This window comes from Seriola aureovittata, chromosome 14, assembly GCF_021018895.1.
Source record: "Seriola aureovittata isolate HTS-2021-v1 ecotype China chromosome 14, ASM2101889v1, whole genome shotgun sequence".
NCBI lineage: Eukaryota > Metazoa > Chordata > Actinopteri > Carangiformes > Carangidae > Seriola > Seriola aureovittata.
Genome location: NC_079377.1, coordinates 16,700,816 through 16,720,173, shown reverse-complemented (window position 1 = coordinate 16,720,173; position 19,358 = coordinate 16,700,816). Strand labels below are relative to the sequence as shown.

At 39.4% G+C, this 19,358-nt stretch overlaps 2 protein-coding genes across 4 annotated transcripts in view; one reads left to right on the top strand and one right to left on the bottom strand.

Annotated features, from left to right (window-relative positions):
- LOC130181430 (G-protein coupled receptor 26-like) overlaps positions 1-19,358 on the top strand; it is a 105,651-nt gene that overhangs the window by 20,729 nt on the left and 65,564 nt on the right. The window lies entirely within an intron of this gene.
- Positions 1,775-19,103, bottom strand: LOC130181426 (carbohydrate sulfotransferase 15-like). 3 transcript variants are annotated; one of them, XM_056395642.1, is made up of 8 exons: positions 18,876-19,103; positions 8,257-8,926; positions 6,873-7,212; positions 5,344-5,487; positions 4,317-4,473; positions 4,020-4,176; positions 2,355-2,502; positions 1,775-2,205 (listed from the first exon to the last, which is right to left on the bottom strand). In XM_056395642.1, the coding sequence occupies exons 2-8, from the start codon at positions 8,728-8,730 to the stop codon at positions 2,015-2,017; spliced, it is 1,611 nt and encodes a 536-aa protein (XP_056251617.1). In that variant the 5' UTR covers positions 8,731-8,926; positions 18,876-19,103; the 3' UTR covers positions 1,775-2,014. The 3 variants fall into 3 exon arrangements, with proteins under 3 accessions (XP_056251617.1, XP_056251618.1, XP_056251619.1); XM_056395643.1 differs by lacking the exon at positions 18,876-19,103 and adding an exon at positions 18,829-18,875; XM_056395644.1 differs by lacking the exon at positions 18,876-19,103 and adding an exon at positions 12,224-12,244.

Here is a 19,358-nt window from a genome sequence, read left to right as displayed (position 1 = left end):
GAGACGCAGATAAGAGATGTAATTTTCTCGAATGACAGTGAATAATGACACAAATGTAGAAAAGTGTTTACATAAGCAACTCGTCCATGTAAAGTAGTAGTTTAAATAAGCAAAGCTCTGACAGTATTTCATACACTTGATGCAACATAATGCAACAGTAATTTTAATTAAACCGAAAGCAATTTAGTCTTCAAAGATAAGAAATGCAAAGCCAGTTCACTAAACTAGATACAGTGTTGTTTTTCCATGACAGAAACTGTGGATGAATTGCAAAAATATGAAGCTAAAATAGTTTTATTTCATCTGCATTTATCACTACTGCTTTGCAACTCTCTTGACTCTATATTTTGTAATGCTCAAGCGAATTACAATTTCCGGGGCTCTGGCATTTAATGACAATTTGACTGTCTTTTTTTCTAATAAACAAAATAAAAAAATAATTGAATGTATGACTTTCTGGGTGAAGGCCAAAAAAATTGCATTCAGTCTGTTTTGCTCTCAGTAGAAACAGCAGAAATGAACATTTCTTCCTTTAATAAATGTTTCAGGGTGCCTGCACACAAAATTGTTGCTCCCACAATCTTCATTTTGCACATCTATAAACATCTCAACTCTGTATATGTTTACGTATGTGGATGTATACCTACACCAGATGGGTGTATTTGCATTGCACTCCTTAAGAATTAGAATTAAATTTTGTGTTTGTCATTTTCTGTGTATATGACTGATTGCAAATACATTTAATTACTATAATTACCTGCAGAAAATTGATTGTGGGGTTTAGTCTGACGCCAGGTCATCAGGGAGATTGAGTTCATCTGGTATGACTATATTAGTAAACACCCTCACTTCTTCAGGTTTGATTATGATTGGTTTGTTTAATGTGCCATACAAGCATCAAGCAACCATGAAGATGTACCCATCAGCATTTAATCATAGCTTACTGTGAATGAAATCCCCATAACTTGAAAAGGAAAACACAATTTATATTTCTGTATGGGCATATCCTGCATATGACACATGGATGCTGAACTACTGGAGTTATTATCTGTGTTTAACTGCCCTCTAGTGACTAATCCCTGAACATGAACATTATGTCTAATTTCTGTCAACCACCACAATAAAATCTACTCCTCCTATAATTTGTACCTGAGCACCACCTGGGAGCTGAACTACTCCCTCACAGTGACATGGATCTGAAGCGTCCAGTATGTATGAGGCATTATTTATAATATCACAATAGGAACACAGTAATTACCGTTCTCAGCAGCTTTTGCTCATGATTTACTATGCTTTACTGTACTATTAATTCTGAAAGTGCCGACACTAATACAGTGGTGACTCAGCCCGGCTTTGGACTGTGGTAGCGACCTTAGGGTGCAACCAGCTGGAGCGGTGCCAAAGAGGAAATATTTTGTTATTAACATGTCCATGAAATTTAATGTTATCACTACCCCTTCTCTACTCCATTAGCTGTTTTTTGGCTTTGTCTATGAGCAGTATATAACTAACCTTATTACAAATTCTAGGTCTACCACATGCCTTCTTGACCCCATGCCCACTCCTCTGAAAAGATCATGCCTGCCTGTCATTAATGCATCTTTTAAGTCTGGCTTTGTTCTAAAAATGGCTGCTTTCTCAGTTACATACCTGAAGATTTTATTAAGAGGTGTAGATTGATAAGTTTGTGGTGATTGTAACAGTGTGTTTTATGGAGTTACAATCTGCAGAGGTAAAATTGTTTTTCAACATTGTAAAATCATCAAATTAAAACACAAATTCAGTTTATTTTATTATCATCTTGATTTGGTGAGTCACTGACTCTTTCAAATGAAAATAAATATCACAAATCCCAAACAAACAAAGCCCATACACTTCATAAAATTCCATATACAACTATAGACCTGTGTTTTTCCACTTTTCCCACATTTCTTTCAATAAGCGTTCCCGCTTTAGCTTCTTCCTCTGGTTGTTCATTCACATCCATCCACTGTTCATCCGTGCTCATGCCCGGTCAGGTGTTACTCCAGAGAAAGGCCTTGTTGTCCAGCACACTGGCAAGTTTATGGTTGAAGGGCTGGTGAAATTTCCTGAGGAGGTCTCCAGTGGCTGGAAGCATAGGACCCAGGTTCCTGTCTGCCACCCGCCGGGTGTTAGACATGGGTCGCTTGGTCAGTGCTGCCTCCACCTGCTTCGGCAGTGGACCTGCAGGGAAGTGGGACACAAGCTGATGTATGAGACCTTAAAAATTATACAGACGTGAGAGCTTGAGGTTTTCCTGATATTTACAATATTTGAATGTACAAAGAGTATGTCACTCTGACAGATGTTATTGTAGCTTTTTGGATACGTACCTACACTCAGAAAATCAAAAACTTTCTTGATTGTAACTTTAAGATTGGCTGCGTAGTCTTCAAGCCGAAGAACTAGAATTTGCTCCCTATGGAAAACTGTCAGCCAGTCCAGTAAGAAGACGATGTACATCCCCAAATTTAGCCTCACCTGTGGCGAAAAATAAAAACACGTCAACATCATAAATCTCTTGTGGTGAGATTGTTTTGTCAAAGTCAATAGCAGACAAACAGGGGGTAGACAAAATTATGTAAACAACAAATATAATTGGAATTTAAAGGATAAAGCTGGTGAAATCCTTTTTTTATTGTCAACAAATCCACTGAAAACACAAAAACATCAATGAACCCATCTACGAAGTATTCTGTTTATACAAAGCCTGATATAGCTTATGCCTCTATGCCATAGATCTTCACAGTTGCCCAAATATGAAAAACATGTTCCTTCAGTATAATGCTGTAAATACTTGCAAATCCAAATCGGAAGTAAGAAATGCACAATTTACTCCTGTTTGTGTAACTTTTGTGGAAATGTACAGTGGCCTATTGGCTTATTTAGGAAATTATTAATCCTTTTAAAAAAAATGAAATATATGTATTCCTGATTCATCTTTAAATATTTACATCTACAATAGAAAGAATGGCTTTGAGTGCCACATAAAGTTTGTTGGTTTAGGTCTTTTTCACATGATTTGTTGACAATAGATAAAATGTAGAATATATCAAACCTCATTTGTTAACTGCTGTTTCCCATTTCCTGTTTTAAAGTAACTTAATCATATTCAAACTTCTCCAATCAATACTTGATATATGAGCTTTCAAAGCAACATGAGACAACTATGCACCCGGTTTACAGAGATCAAATTATTTGTATTCAAAGTACTGGTGAAGCCGTCAATGAAAACACTTGCGCTCAACTCTTCAGTGTAGTCAGTATATAGAAACTTAAACTGTCGGCTCATGATTTGTATAAAAAAGTTTTAGTAGAAAAAAAAATGAAATTTGTTTATAATGTGAAAGGAATATGCTTTAAAAAAAAAAGTATGTCAAACCGAGACAAACAGTGAGTCATTCATGAAGTCAGTTTAATTCCTGTTTGATTGGTAAAATTAAGAGTGAGACACTGTAGTATTTAATCCAGATGCACAGACACTATGAGTCCTCAAGAGGGCACCAGAGCACAACACCGCCCCCGCTGAAATTAAGCCACTGCTGTCTTTCACAAGTAAGAGTGACACTTAACAGAAGAGGCATGTAAACAAACACTCTCTTTTTTCTGTGTTTTTGTTAGATCTGTTTGTCTTCTTGTGCTTGAAGGCCAAGCCAATTGCTGATTTTACTGCTGATTTTACTGCAGTTTATCTCCCAGGATAATAGTGCTGTCACCTACAGGTTGTGGTTAGAGGTGACCGACCGACAGAGCTCATAACTCATTGTATTCCTGACTGAGCGCTGCCTGACAGGATATATGCTTAAGGTTCTGAAGTGACTCTGGGCAGTGAGGTGATATTTTTCCCTGCACTTAATGGGAAGCACTTTAGTGCAGTTGCATCCATTTACAACCACTTGCAGGACAGATAGAAATACTCAAAGTAGCAATCAGGTGTTTGTTTGGTATAATTAAATATAGTTAAGGCAGTTAAAAGTGAGAACATCATTTCAGCTAACCGGCATGGCGTTGGAGAGGCTGGTGTTGTAGACACAAGAACGAAGTGACCTCTCAGACAGGCATGATTGAAACAACTGTACAGACTCCACGACCTTCAGATGGAAGTCTTCTGCTGACTTGTTGGCCATCTTAAAGTACAAGTAGTCAGAATAAAGCCTGGGAACAGAGTGAAGCAGAGCTGTGAGCCAGTTGCACAAATGTAATAGGAGCTCTGATTTAAAACAAATATGTTTTCATATTTTTTTTCACATCTGTAGCTATAAACACAGATGTGAAGATGGATTTCACTGCAGTACCTCTCTGATGGATCTCGAAGCATGATGATGATTTTTGCACTAGGCTGGATTGAGTGGATGAAGTCCTGAGCCAGGAACGGGGGCTCTGTATCCTCCCTGTTTTCATGGAGGTAGCTCCAGGCCTGGTTGTCCCACATAGTGGATGCACTGGCTTCACCTGTCAAGACATTGACAGACTTAGCATTACCTCAGGTAACAACAGCTCATTAGAAATGCAGCAAGCAGTACATACACGCAGGCTTAGTGTGGCAAAGTTGAGCAGAATTTCAGGCCAAAATAGATGTTATAAAGACTTTCCTTATATGGGAACATTGTGCTTCACACATCCATGCTAGAGCAGCTTTGCAACAGTTTAGTTTGAATGTTTTAGTTTAAAAAAATGAATTGTGTAATTTATTATGTGTACCCATGCAAAATCCAAATCATGGTTTGTTTCCGCTTCAGGAACCAAAGCCAATTTAGCAGAGCCTTCCTCACTGCAAAACTTCACAAAAACAAATAAAAACACTTTAGAAAACCAACTAATATTAAATATTGCCCTTCAAAAGATCAATACTACTTCACTCTGTGAATGCAAAATGTTTATTAGTGGTTGTTCTCTCCTGTTTCTCTGAGCCAGGCCCAGGTGAACAAAGTTTTAAACCAACCACATTAATAATTTCAGATGTACAACAGCACCCAAAGGCATATGAGTTTCTCTGTGCACTTCTAAAGACACTACGCTGTTCTCTTAGAATAATATCTAGAATGTGAATGGTATTTCCCTCCAGCACTTCACATGAGCACAGTAATGCGACTGAGGTCAGAGCCTAAATGAGCGAGGTCTGGCAATAAAGTAAAAAGGACAAAGTGGACCCGTAATTTGAATCATGGTCAGGATCCAATTGTCTGGCTTTTCAAAGATCCTCACAAAATAGCAAATGAAAACTATAAAGGCAAGAGATTCTTCCATCTGATGCACAATGAACGCTAACAATACCAAATCATACCCACCCACACACGCACAAACACTTTGACATGTGTTCACCTGTTATGAGTTGGAGTGCGCTGTGGTCTCCAGATGAATTTCCACTGATTCCTGCTTGGATGTTTTTGGCTGCCAAGTCAAACAGATCCAGGTAATCTTCCACAGGAAAACTTTCCTGGAAGCCATCTTTGAAACGGATATAACCTGCAGCCCGAGGTACACCAAAATGACTTTCATTCTATCTTATTTATATATTTCATCACAATAAAATTAGTTTAATAGACAGTCTAAATGCAGATTAACAAGAATTTGACTCCATTTTGCAAAGTAGTTGCATGCACAAACAACATACAAACAGCAAACATACAGCGATTACTTACAGGCAAACAAGCCCAAAATAGACCCAGTACAGTAGTTGTACAATACATTATAAAGTGTCGAACACATTTACATATGGTGTTACATTGCACACCACTTCCTGCAGGCAGCTCACAGTAAAAAGCCTCCAGGGAAGAGAATTAATGAAGCCTTTTATCACGAAGCAGCTGCAGAAGGTCCTCTGTTATAGCCAGTGGTAGTAGTTTAGCTTAACCTTGTTTTAGCTTGCTTTTTTTTTTTTTTTTTTGTACTGTTGAATTATAAAAGATGTGTTAATAATTTTGATTGTGAATCCTGAATCAAATTTATGTTTTGAATTGTGTGGTTAAAAAAATAATAATTCCTTAAGTATTCCTACATTGAGGTACATTGAACGAACACCCTAACGAGACTGATACGATAATCTGAACCAGAGGGAAGAAAAAAAGACTCAACAATAAAATCAGGCTGACAGGAAAAGGTCAGTTTAAATGATCAACTGTCTTAACTGTGTTAAAATAGGAGACAGCAGAGTTTTGGGAATTGGAATATTGACTTTCTCGTCAGGAGTTGGATGAGAAAATTGATACCACTCACATATCTGTCCATATGGTTAGCTTAGCTTAGCATAAATACTGGAAAAAGGGAAAGAGATAGCCTGGCTCTGTCCAAGGATGACAAAATTCGCCTGCCAGCACCTCTAAAGAACACATCCAGCACATAATTTAACATATTTTCCACTTTCCGAGGTAACTTCTGTCATTCGTGTGAGGTTTGCTGCTAAAGCTCACTATTTAACACATTGCAGTGCGTCTCAGATGTTTAAACAGGAGAAAAACAGAAGAGTGAAACAACAAATTGTGGTTTCACGGGGGGCTGCTATGGTTGTTGTTGCCATACTTCTTGGCCAGAACCAGTGACTTCCTGACTCTCCACTGGTTGACTTTCAACCTCACGTTGACCACAACACTTCGGAAAGTCACTTCCTGCAGTTAACAATACCCCCACCCCCCCACCCCCCCTTTACCACCTCCTGGTTTTAGGTTCATATTGTGGTGTTGATCGAACTCTTTGTAAGAAAGCAAATAAGTACATTTCCCAAACCATCTTGCCATCTTCTTTTGTCTGTATTTATTTAAATATTAGTCATCTATTAATCATTAGCTGACCTCTACAAACTAGGCTAAGTTATCAAAAACATTACAAAGTAACAGCCATCTCCTGATACTTACCAAAGCGTTTCCTGGTCCACCAGTGCGGCTCCTTCATGGTGTTGAACTTGACCTCCGGATGTAGCAACAGTCTGTGGAATAGGTCAGTTGTGCCACACTTTGGTTGGCCAATAATGTAGAAGTACGGTAAGCAGCGCAGACGATACTGCTTGCCGTCTCTGTGGTACAAGTGCTGGTGGAAGTCGGTCCTCAGGTGGTCACACATGGTCTTGAAGCTCTTTGAGCGCAGAGTAAAGAGGTTCCTCCTGTACAGATCAGTGTTGATTTCACCTGAGAACTCCTCATACCAGCAAGGGCTCTTGATGCTGGGCAGGAAATGGCGAGGAATTGCAGAGAACAACTGCAGAGAGGAAAACAGCAAAATTAGCAAAACGGAACAAAATAATTGAAACACTGTAGAGCATATTGTAAGCCTTTGGTAAATCGTGATTTGGAGACATATTTTCTTTTCATTATTGCTGAAACTGTCAGATTTGTCATTCTTGCTAAGCTCGCAGCTACAGAAGAGGTCTTTCAACATTGTACTTTAGTCTCTCTGGGCTTGAAAGGTGGCTGATGAGCTGGTTTCACCTTCAATTCATGTACTTTACGCTGTATGCCATTGGTTACAGGCTCTCATGCCATAAAAATGATCAAAGAATTCATAATGTAGAGCCACATGGATCATCACCATTTTGGCCTGTTTGTACGACTGTGAGTTTCCTTATGTTGCTTTGAAAACTCTGTTAGATTGACCATACAGCATGATTAACGCTGACACGCCCCACTAATTGGTATTCGGTTTACTGACTCACATACGCTGCTAGCCCGTGCAATTGTGATTTACAGTGTAACAGCCAGAATTGCTGATGCCCTTTCCATAAACACTGCAAAATTATGTGGGGTAATGTAGAAAAGTATGATGAGAACATACACCGAATGCAGGAGAATTACAGTTCATTAGCACATAGTAACAGCAGTCAGTAGACCCTTAGCAACACTTGAGTCATGTAACCTGATATTTACTTAACAGCTCTACAACCTTTGGCTCTAAAAACATGAAGTTGAATCAACACCTCTGACAGACTCAACAAACACTAGTCATTATGAGCTTCACCAAACAGGCATTTACTGCAGGGTTGATTGTAAAGTGTTAGTCATTTGTCAGTCTCCTGCAACTCACATTTGTCCACACAAAAAATAAAGCAATCATAGTGGCCACTTATTAACATTTTCCAGTGTAGTTTGAATCCTTATTTGCCAATATATTTTTGTCGTTGTTGAGTAAAAACATTGTGTCATTGCAGCCTGGAAGTAGTAGGAACGAAAACAACCTTTATCATAGTTGGTCTACTGATGCACAGCAAAAATTAGTCAGACCGTTTTTTTTGTTCCAAAGACTTACATGGGAGTCCGTTTCAATGACGTCCTTTTCATCAGGCACCTTCCTGGGAGTGTATTCCAGTTTGGAAGCGATGATCTTCACCAGCACTTTCATGTCTATTAAATTCTTTTCAGGGGAAACGTCAGCCGTTGCTGTGCTCATCGGGACGACCACAGGTCTGAGCTGATAGGGTGCAGGGGTGAACAAAAGTCCTTTCTTGTCCCACGGCAGGATATAGGAAGCCATAATGAGGAACATCAGTGTCAAGCCCAGGAGGAAACTGACTAGTCTAATTTTTGAGATGCTCCGCAGGTTAGTCAGTGACAACAGGGGTACCCACTTAGCATCCGGTTTTTCAGGCATGTTTGGATGCCTGAAGTCAAAAAACGTCCTGACAGGCCTTTTCCCATAGTTCCCAGGCATGGGCAAGCCGTGGAGGCTGCAATTGTGGTCCCTTTGGGTGTTGCTCCCATATTTGCAGTCTGATAGTGACATACTGACATAGAAGCAGAGAAGGCATGTAGAACGAGGAGCTGGGAAATTATTCTCTCAGGAAAAGAAGAAAAAAAAAGTTCAAGCTTCACCTACAGGCGGTTGAGTGCCCTGATATGTCCGTTCATTATAGTTTTTAATCTGCAGGTCATCATTTGTCTTCATTTCTTACACGCTCCTCAGTCTTCATCAGGGCCTCCTATAAATCAGAAACAGTTGTTAAAACACGGTGCATTCCTTTTTTTTTTTTTTTTTAATATGACTTCAGTTTTCTTTTCACCAAAAGTGCAGCAGTGTAGTTTCCTTTTGAAGTATTTCAGTCATCTCCCATAATTCCACAAAAGGTGGTATGAACATTTTTAATATTAGGGTATTTGAGGGAGCTTTATTCTCCCTATGGGGCATCAGTTTGTGAATTTCAGACCGTACTCCCCTCTATAGCACAAGTCAATTATAAAACGTTTGAGGTCAGCTGCAGAGTGTGTGTGGTCTGTTGTATGGAGAACCCTTGCCTTATGATGAGGGATATATAGCCCATGCAAAGACAAGCTCTACTAAGAGACTTTCAAGGTCAGAATAATAGTTACTCTGTAATTCGAAACTGAAAATACACAATTATTCTCTGTGAGCTACGAGCCTGCTGAGAGCTTTATTTTGTTAACCTGAAAATACAATTCTCAACATCAAGGTTTTTCAAAGTGAGAACCAAGTTAACTATTGATGCAGGTGGGCACACAGTGTGGCAAGTTGTTTTCTTTCCACGCCACATGAATAATAAGAAAGTAGCTTTATTATTCCAAGGGCCCAGTGCTAGTAAATTCCAAATATCAAAGTGTAGAAATGTTTTTTAAAACGTGTCCTCAGCCAGTAACATATTTATTTTTCTTTTGTCGCAGAGTTTGTAAGATTTAACAATCCCACCGGACCAGGAAATGAAATCCTGCTCCAGTTCCAGCAAACGTCATGCAGCATTCTGTAATTTTGCAGTGTTTTCTTTCTTACTTCTTGCTCAACAGGGACCTGTTAAAGTGAAGCCACAAAAATAAATTATGTGACACCTATGTTCACACTAAGATCATTAAGGTGTAAATTCAGAGAATGAAAAAAAATCTGTCCACCTTAGTCATTGTAGATAACATCAAAATGAGAAACCAGCTTGCAACCATTTGAATAATACACAGATAGCACAAACAACCACGGGAGTGACTGGCAGGTTGCCATCATAACTGTAGGGCAAGCATCTCCTTTAACGTATGTAGGCTGTCACTGATAGTAAATTTATTAGGCCACACTGTGAATTAGACGTTGCACTGTAACCTCACAGGCTTACAGGAAGTCTAACTGCACGATTGCAACAGGGAACAGTCAGAGGAGGTGATCGCACCTTCTGACATCAAAATGTTACACAAGGCAAAGGGAGTTTTGTTGTTCATGGTTTGTTTATATACAAAATAGTTGTCAGAGTAACATCAGATTAGAGGGGCCATCCACTGTTTTTACATGTCAACTTCAGTTTAGTCATTGTGAGGATTATTACCCTTTAAAAACAGTTGAATCATGTCTTCTGCCGCTCTGAAAGGAGTCTGAAAAAATAACCCTGAAATTGTCATAGTGATATCATCATAGTTATCTCAACCTGGGCTTAAAAACAACACATTTTTATCAGAAAGCCTGCGTTACAAACTGCGGAAACAGTAGGACGATGAAAGACATGGTCAAGTTGCATTATGGGAGGAGTAGGGTGCAGCGTTTTTGTAGCTTGACGCATAAATAAGAAAAAAAGTCAGGATATCTCGGCCTCTGCTGCTTTGATTTGGACCATTGTTGTTGTTGTTTTGTCCTCTCTGTCATGAATCTTCATGGAGGTGCAGAACTAAATCATCATCCCTTTGAGACATTTTCAAAAATTATGATCCTGTCATGGTGGGGTGGTCCTCTAACACAGTGCTTGCTTGATGCCTACAACCTTTCCCTGATCCCTGTCTTAATGCTGCGACAATGTTATAAATGTTGGGTTACTCTATTAAAGTCTGCGTCGGTACAGACTTGCTGGACGTGTACTGAGAGGACTTGAAAAGTCCACAAGAAAGCCCTCACACACTTGCAGATTTCATAATGGGACAGCTGAGCCCTTGCAGATTTATCAGGAATGCATGGCAATATCTGCAAGCTTACATGGGCAGACGCTGGGATTGGGCAAAGAAGTTATTTTTGATCCTTCTTGAGGTGTTAAGGGCCTCAATTAATGAAATATTAGTAGATGGAGGTGGGCTTTTTAAAATGCCAATGACAACACTTACTTAAGACAACTCTGACATCTATAGCAGTTGATAGTTATTGGCAAATGGTGCTGCTTACTAATCCTGATTCCTGCCTTTCCTTTATATGTCTTGTGCTTCCATATTTTGATGTTGTTTGGATGGTTTTTAATGATGTGCAAAGCCCTTTCTAGCTGTGTTTTAAAAAGTATCCCATTAATGAACATGATCTCTGCGGTCTCATTTTACTCATGCCTCTGCATATCTTTATTTCCAGGTAATTGTTATCATCTCTGTTCTCAGTAACTATTAATCTATTATTCCCATTAAAAATTAATGTCTGGTTAGATCAAAAATTTCAAAGTGTGAGAGAAGAGAGAGATTTGGAAATGTGACAGAGCATAAAGAGGACAGTGAGAGTCAAGGGTAAAGCGTGAAGTAGAGAAGTGAAACAGCGGAGGTGAGAAAAATAGTGTGAGAACGAGCAGAAGAGACAGCCTTTAGACCTCTTTGATCTAAAAATCGATCAGTGGTGGGAAGCAAACAGCAGGTGGGATTGACTGAGGTGAAAGTCCACCAACAAAATCCTGCTGACTCAAAATAAAAAATAAAAAACCTGCATTCATCATTGCATTACATGTCTTCGTTGTTCTAAGTGCACAAAATGTCAAGACTGATCTGGTATTACAGCCAGAATGGGATATTACTCATGTTGTTGGTAGCAATGTGTTGGGTTGATGTTGTTTGTCAGATTATCTGAAATCTTGTAGACTCAAAGCTGCTTTTTTCTGAAGTGGAGAGCCGTGATGTAATTTCACCCAGCACCTCGTACAGTGCAGTAAATATAAGCCACATCTGAAATATACCCAACCACCAGTATGTTGTGTTCCTTTTTTCTCCTATGCAGCTACTGTACTGACAATATATCTTCTGTGTCCTCTATATTCTGTATTACTTTATATCCTGCAAGATAACTATACCTACTGTTAGACTGGCCACATTTCTATACTGAAATAAATGCATATAATACATACAAAAAAAAAAAAAACACTCTATTTCATCTCACCTCTACAGTGATTTCAAACCCCTAGAGTGGTCATGTTTAGACAGTTGTTTGGTCCAACCTACACTTTGGACCAAATCGAGATATTACAACTGTTGCTGGCTAAATTTACTGCTGTCTTGGATATTGATGGACCGCGGAGAATTAATGGTTATATTTTCAGTGAGCTCCTTACCTTTCTGGTATTGGCACTGAACAGTCAAAGATTTCCCATTTGTAGAAAGGAAATGTCAGGAATTAATGGGCAGATTGCCACAGAGTTTAAAGAGCACATCTGTGGTCCCACATGGATTAACTTTTTTTCTATTTTGGACACAGAGTATTCCTCTTGCTCCATCCACAGGTCAAAATCAAGTTTGGCCAAGATATTCCATGAGCTAATGTGCAGACTTCTATAAAAATTTATTGAATCTATTCAGGCTGAGTGGGTAAAGGTATTTGATTTCATTGACTCTGTGTTTCTTCTAACACCATGGTCAAGGATGCAAGATCTTTTTGCATATGATTAATTGACTAGTAAATCCCACTCCTCTCTGTTTTGATCTCCTGTCTAAACATAACTGATTTGTTTGTTTTGACATAATCCACAAAATACAATTTAAAACCATGCCTTAGGTTGTATTCAGTGTTTTGAAAACCCAGTCCCTGTAGTCCTCCTGCACCAATGTTTACTTTTTTCTTTCCTTTTTACTTCTTTTTTGTCTTTATCTTTTTCCAGTCATTTTTAACAATTTTTATTACACAGATGTCATCAAGCCTACTTGCAAAAACACAGGCTATGGTCATATTCTACATAGTCCACCAAGTGCAGCCACTTTATTTAGCTTATATAAAACCTCATATTTCAAGCCATTCTTGGACACAGTGGTACTTTAAGCTAAACGTTAACATAGCATGCTAATATGCTTGTGGTGACAATCCTACAATCTTGATATTTAAAAAATCTAACATTTACTATGTTCACCATCATAGTTTAGTATGTTGGGATGCTAACATTTGCTAATTAGCACTAAATGTAGGCTACTTGTGTGATAGATGGTGATTTAAAAGACTTTAAAAGTCATTTAAAAGCCACTTTAATGACAAGCCATCCAATATGTGTCAAGATATTTCACTCTGAACCACACGTCAACCACATACATGAGTAGGATTCATCCTCTGGGTGGCACAAACATATCTACACAATTTCATGGGAATCCATCCATTAGTTGTTGAGACATTCCAGTCTGAACCAAAGAGATGGACCAACCCACCACATACCAAATTGCCACCCAGGCTGCTAAGACATCTAAACTGATGCAGTCTGAAGCTAGATATTTTTCTGCTCTCTGCCACAGTCTCTTTTTTGATAGTATTACAAGGGGCGCCAATGATGGACGTTTGCTAATTCCGCACATAGTGGCTTTAATTATTAGTTCTTGAGCAAACTTTGTAGAATAGACCCCTCTGAAGAACTGTAAATGAGAAAATGAGTTTCTTTACTTTCAAGATAATAAGTCTTTAACCTTCATCTGGAGGCTGTTGAACCACACAAAGGCTATCATGAAATGCAATGTTTACTAATTCGTAATGACAATATGCTCAGGTGTGATAAAGGTCCGACATATCAGTAGCTTTTGGCTGTTGCACGGACAAACCATGAAGCTCGTTATTTTTAATTAGCCGCAGCTGCACAGATTCCACAGCTGTATGTCTGACAGAGAATTCAACCTTTTGTGCTGCTGATAAATATGAACTGTTGCTACTGTTAAACAACAGGCCTACCTCTTGTTCCTTCTCTGTGCTTCCATTTAGTCCTACCTCCTTCAGATAAAGGCCAGACTTTTATGCATCTGACTTGCTTTGTTGACCAAAATCGTTTGGGGGTGTTGAATAGGGTGCAGGTTATGCCATTACATGAAAGTGTAAAACTCTATACTCCCTAAACTACATGCACAAGAAAGGCATGCTCATTACATACTGTCTGCCTGTCCTGCACCCTCTCATTTATCCCCCTCTATCTACCCTTCATGACAAAATGATGCCAATCAGCCTCTGCAGCAGTGACACCAACTAAACAGCAAATGAAAATCAGCATCTCTGCAGAGCTCTTCCAGAGACAAAATGCTGCATGCTGTATGCAGCTGTAAAGCTCTGACAAGCAGCAACATTATGAAATCTTAGCATGAAACAAGGCTTGTACAAATGTGAGGAGCGAATTGAGAGGATTCATTTCCAGTACAAAATCAGTTCAAGAGAGGAGACAATCAGTTCCAAGAGTCAGCACTCAACACATACACAAATTCTCGCCTTCTTCTGAAACAGGTTTTAATCACGTCTTCATGTTTATAACTATGTAAACACATCCTGACCTTGTACAGTACACAGTGACTGGAACTTGGCTGAATCCCAGTTCCCCAAAAATGGGAGCCACAAGAGAAACCAATGCCACAAAAGGCAATGAGACAGCTTCCCTGTAGATGGGGAAGTCGAACAAAGATGGATGTGATACAAAGTAATAGTAAAACTTCCTCTATGTGGATGGAAAAGAAATCAAAATTGAAAGTAATTTGAAGGGCCACAAACAATTGCTGTTATTAGTAATAACATTATTACACCTATACGTATCACTGTTTATTATTACCATTATAACAAACCCTCTGGTTCCTGCTCTCTCTTTGTTCTATCTCTCCCCCATTTCACTTTTCTCAACCCAACCAGTCGAGGCAGACGGCCGCCAACACTGAGTCCGGTTCTTTTTCTGAGATTTCCTCCTGGTAAAAGGGAGTTTTTTTTCTTTCCACTGCCACCAAGTGCTTTCTCATGGTGGGAGCTGTTGGGTATCTCTTAGTAATACTGTACTATCTTGACCTTACTGTATAAAGTGCCATGAGATAATGTACATATATGTCATGATTTGGCGCTCTATAAGTAAAATTGAATTGAATTGAATTACTCCCAGCTGGCAGGTACTCAGAGATCAGTTTTTATTTTATTTTCTCTGGCCGTTTTCACAGTCAGATTATGGATGAAATCTTGGCAGGAATTGTAAAAAGCTCCATGAGAGCACAAATAACTCAGGAAGTGGGCAACAACAACATGCTAGACTAGTCCTCCTCCTTTCCTTTTTCTTTCCCACTAAGACAAAAGATCAGCAGGTTGACTTTTCGTCACTGGAGAATGATGTTTGCCTTTACAGGAATCTGACTCCTTAATCTGTTAAATAAGCAGGCTGTTGAAGCAATAATACAGTCTGAATAAAACAGACGCACGCTAAGAAAAGTACCAGAAATATTAAACCTCTTGTTTAAAAGTGGTGTCTGTCTTGATCACACAGGTCACCACAGTCCACCTTGACATCTGGAGTGCAGATGTGGTCCTCAGTTAATCTGCGTATGTGTAAATGCTTATCCGTGTATATATTTGGATGCATATGTTTTTCTTATAGCAGCAGGTTGTTTGGTTTAGCAGCACTTTGAAACCGATGTAACATTCATAAGAATCAGAAAACATCTGAAATGTTTGTCCTACTGTTTAGTGAGTGTGAGGGATAAAAAAAATGGGCAGGTCTGAAGACAGGGGATGGATCTGAGGTCAGACTGAGTGCAGTGCAGCTGCCGTCAGATGGTAATTCCAATTTTTACAACTTGGGTTTTATTTTCAGAGATTTGGACACTGCTTGTATCAGTTGTTCTGACCAAAATAACTGGTGAGATTGGGAACATGAACATAGTGGTATCACTACAATGACATATACTGACTCAGACCGCCACTCTGTAAACACATTAATGGTATGAAAATGCTCATATGACGATATTTATACATTTTTATTGGACCTTATTGTGATGGAATCAGTTGGGAGTGTTTGTGGCACTTAGAAAATGTATATATTGGTTTACACAAATTTTACAGTTGTGAGCAAAATTCTATGTGTAGTCAAAATGTCAAAATCACCCCACAGGCCAAAACTATTTTAGGGGGCTTGTTAAATTGGGATGGATGTTTGAAATAGAGGGTTTGGGTCATAATTCTACCACTCACCTACTCTCTCTTCCAGAATAAGTTTGGCTAATCTGGGGATTTGTTTAAAGCCTGTTTGATCATCTGACGGCTTGACTTTCTTGCCTCATCTGACGCTTTAATCCCAGATCTCAGCAATTAACTTGGTGAGTACAAGGTTTACCAAAAGACCCAAAACCAAAGTTGTAATAAACTACAACTACATATTATCCTTTAATGTACTCAGGGGCCTTCAGATTACATTATTCGAAATACTACAAAAATACTTTTGAATATTTTGTCATGATTACAAAATGAACATTAGGACTACAGTGTCAGGACCAAATGCTATTAACACGAGATTGAACAAAACTTTGAATGTTCTGTAGATATTATTGTTATTGTTGAACATCGTGAATCCATTTGAAGATGGCAATGAAACGGCATGTGCTTATTCTTTATAGTTACTAAAAGATGATGAATCACAGTAAAGCCTGCCAGTTACATCTGAGCAGGCTAACCCCTCAGCCTGATCACTACCTGATTCTTCCCACTGATTAGTCAAATCAGTGGGAAGAAAGTGGGAAAAATCTTGGCTGGGCTTTGGTCAGTGACCAAAGCTTCATGTTCGTCTCGAACCCCGGCCGACACATGTACCTTCTTGAGTTTGCAAGCAGGAGTGCCTTTGGCCTCTGATCACGTTGAGGAAAAACACATGAAGACAGAACCTGTCAGCGCCGTTCAGCTGCCACTGCTTTTGATTGTTTGTTGAGACCTGCTACTGTAGATCCCGTTTGCACATACAAAACATTGCCCCAAGACGTGCAGCAGCTTGAGTATACTTGTTGGATTTCTTTTATTAACTCTTGTGAGCCAAAAGCTGTTCATGAACTCAGAATGCATCTAAAAGGTTAAGAGGTAAAAGGAATAAGTTCATACTTGTGAAAACATTTTTCTATTTTTTTTATTCTTTCTCATTAGACTGTAATTATTATGTCATGAACATAATAAATGCAGGATATCTTATGAGTCACTTGTGACTTCTGTGCCTACATTTTACTTGGAGCACAGCCTGATCCCACATTATAATGCTTTAATAAATGAGAGGAAATATTCATCTTGGATCTAATTCAAGGCTTCAGCACGTACACAGCTAATAAAAGTGTTATTTTTGACTTGATCTTTTACTGTTCATTTTAAGCTATTTGCAGGTGGAATCATTAAGTATACAACATTAAAATTAATAAAATAGAAAATGAAATTTAAATAGTGAAGTTAAAAGTAAAGTGTTCTAAATTTTTATCATAATAGAATATGCTTGGTTTTCTAAATCAGTAGGAGTCAAAATGACCTGCGTAAAGTGCAAACTAACATATTTTTATATTCTGTACAATTGACGAAGTTTAAAAGTTGGACTACAGTGAACCATCCTTACTCATGCTGGAAATAATGCAGAGCCAATCTTGCATTACTGAGGCTCGTTGTCATCTCAGGTTAAAAACCAACCAACTCTTGAAATAGAATGTGGAGCTGTTGCCAAAACACTTGAGTATCATGCAATCCTCCCACATTCCTAATGCTCTCTGTTATAGAATCCTTTTCTTCCATTTGTGGTGGACCCCCAGAGTCCAGTCTAAACAATCAGATATGGTACAGCTCCCTCGCTCTCCCTCTCCCCGCTCATACTTTCTGCATTACCTAAGCCTTTTCGAACATCGGCCCTTGCCAAAAGAAGCATGGCTTTGACATCTCAGCAGCTCCAGACAGTTGTTCCACAAACTCGGGGGGCAACCTAAAACCTTCCTGCCCGGCAGAGCAGACAAACTGCAGGGCTGGGTGCTGCAGCATGAGCGAGGGTTTGTCTTGTGTGTGTGCAGGAGAGTTATAGGGCATGGAGAGGTGCTACAACTTACACACTGTCTCCCTCTAATTAACAATAAATTACAACTTTAGTCATTAGGAAGCTCCACTGAGTGTCCAGAGAGGCTGGCTTGTCCAAAGGTCAACTGCCTACCTGTCAGGGCCTCTGCTCTGCAGCCCCTTTAAAAGACTAAAATGGGGAAGGGAGGGGAATGAACTAAATGTCAAACATCACCAGCTCTCACCCCAGACTTCAATCCAAACCTCTGCAATGAGCTGGAAAAAGAATACACAAATCACTTCATGGCTTGTTTGGTGGGATGCATGAGAGAAACCATTTAGGCATAAGTGAAGGAATTAGCCAGGGGAATCTCAAATGTTGACAGAGAGTGCTCCGGTTTGTTAGGTTACAATAAACAGAATAATAATGACAAGATATGCGTAAGATGTTAGGAGCGTGTATATAAATCTCTATCTTTGCCTCATAACACAGTCCTGTCCGTGATTCAGTCTCTGGTGGAGTTCCCCCCCACCCCCCATCCCAGAGACATGACACTGAGATATTCTGCAGCTGTTCAGTGAGGGAGAATGTTACTCTTAAGCAATGCAAAGACTTAAACACACAGTATTACTTTGAGGGACTTTAGAGCTCATTTTTGTATCTTATTAAATTCACATGCTGTTTTTTCAATGTTTTGGTTTAGTTAAGGCTGTTATTGGGTGTTGCTGCAGAGACAAGCTGTGTATTCATAGACACAGCTATACTACTCTGCTAAGTTGTCTGACAACAGAGAACCACAACTTTTCGTTTCAGATTAATGATAAGACAAACTGATAAGAAGGTGAATTTGTAACAAAACACACAAATAATGAATATGAGAATGAAGAACTTTTAAATAATTGTACACAAAGGGCATTCAGCTGTCAAAAACCTAACCTTACCCAAAATCTTCTTGTAATCAATGATGTGTCTGAGCAAAGATACTCACACTGGAGTTCAATCCAGGCGTCTCTCGTGCAGCCGCTCACGAGCCACGCTGACCGCCAGTAATCAAAGCGACCTGGCAGGTGTCTGTGTGTGAAACTCCGAGTGAAATGAAGCGATCGGTGGACGTATCCTCAGCATGAACATTGTCCATTTTTGAAAAAAACGCCGCCTGGGTTTTGTCGCGGAAATGCGAGACTTTCCGGAGTCTCCATCAGACTGAGCTCCCCGAGCGCGCAACAGAGGGAGGGAAGAGGTGGGGAAGAGGGGAAGGGAAGGGAGGTGCGCGTGTGGAGCGGCGCAGTTTAAACAGCAAGAACCAATCCTATCTACATTTCGGCCACAAAATGCTTTTATTGATTGGGTTTTGACGTGCAGTGATGATGAATGAATGGTAGGCTGTATTACTTTGAAAACAAATCAGCAGATGCGGGTTACTTCTAAGATCAAGTCAAAGGATTCCCGCCTCTCATTGGTCGCTGTGTGG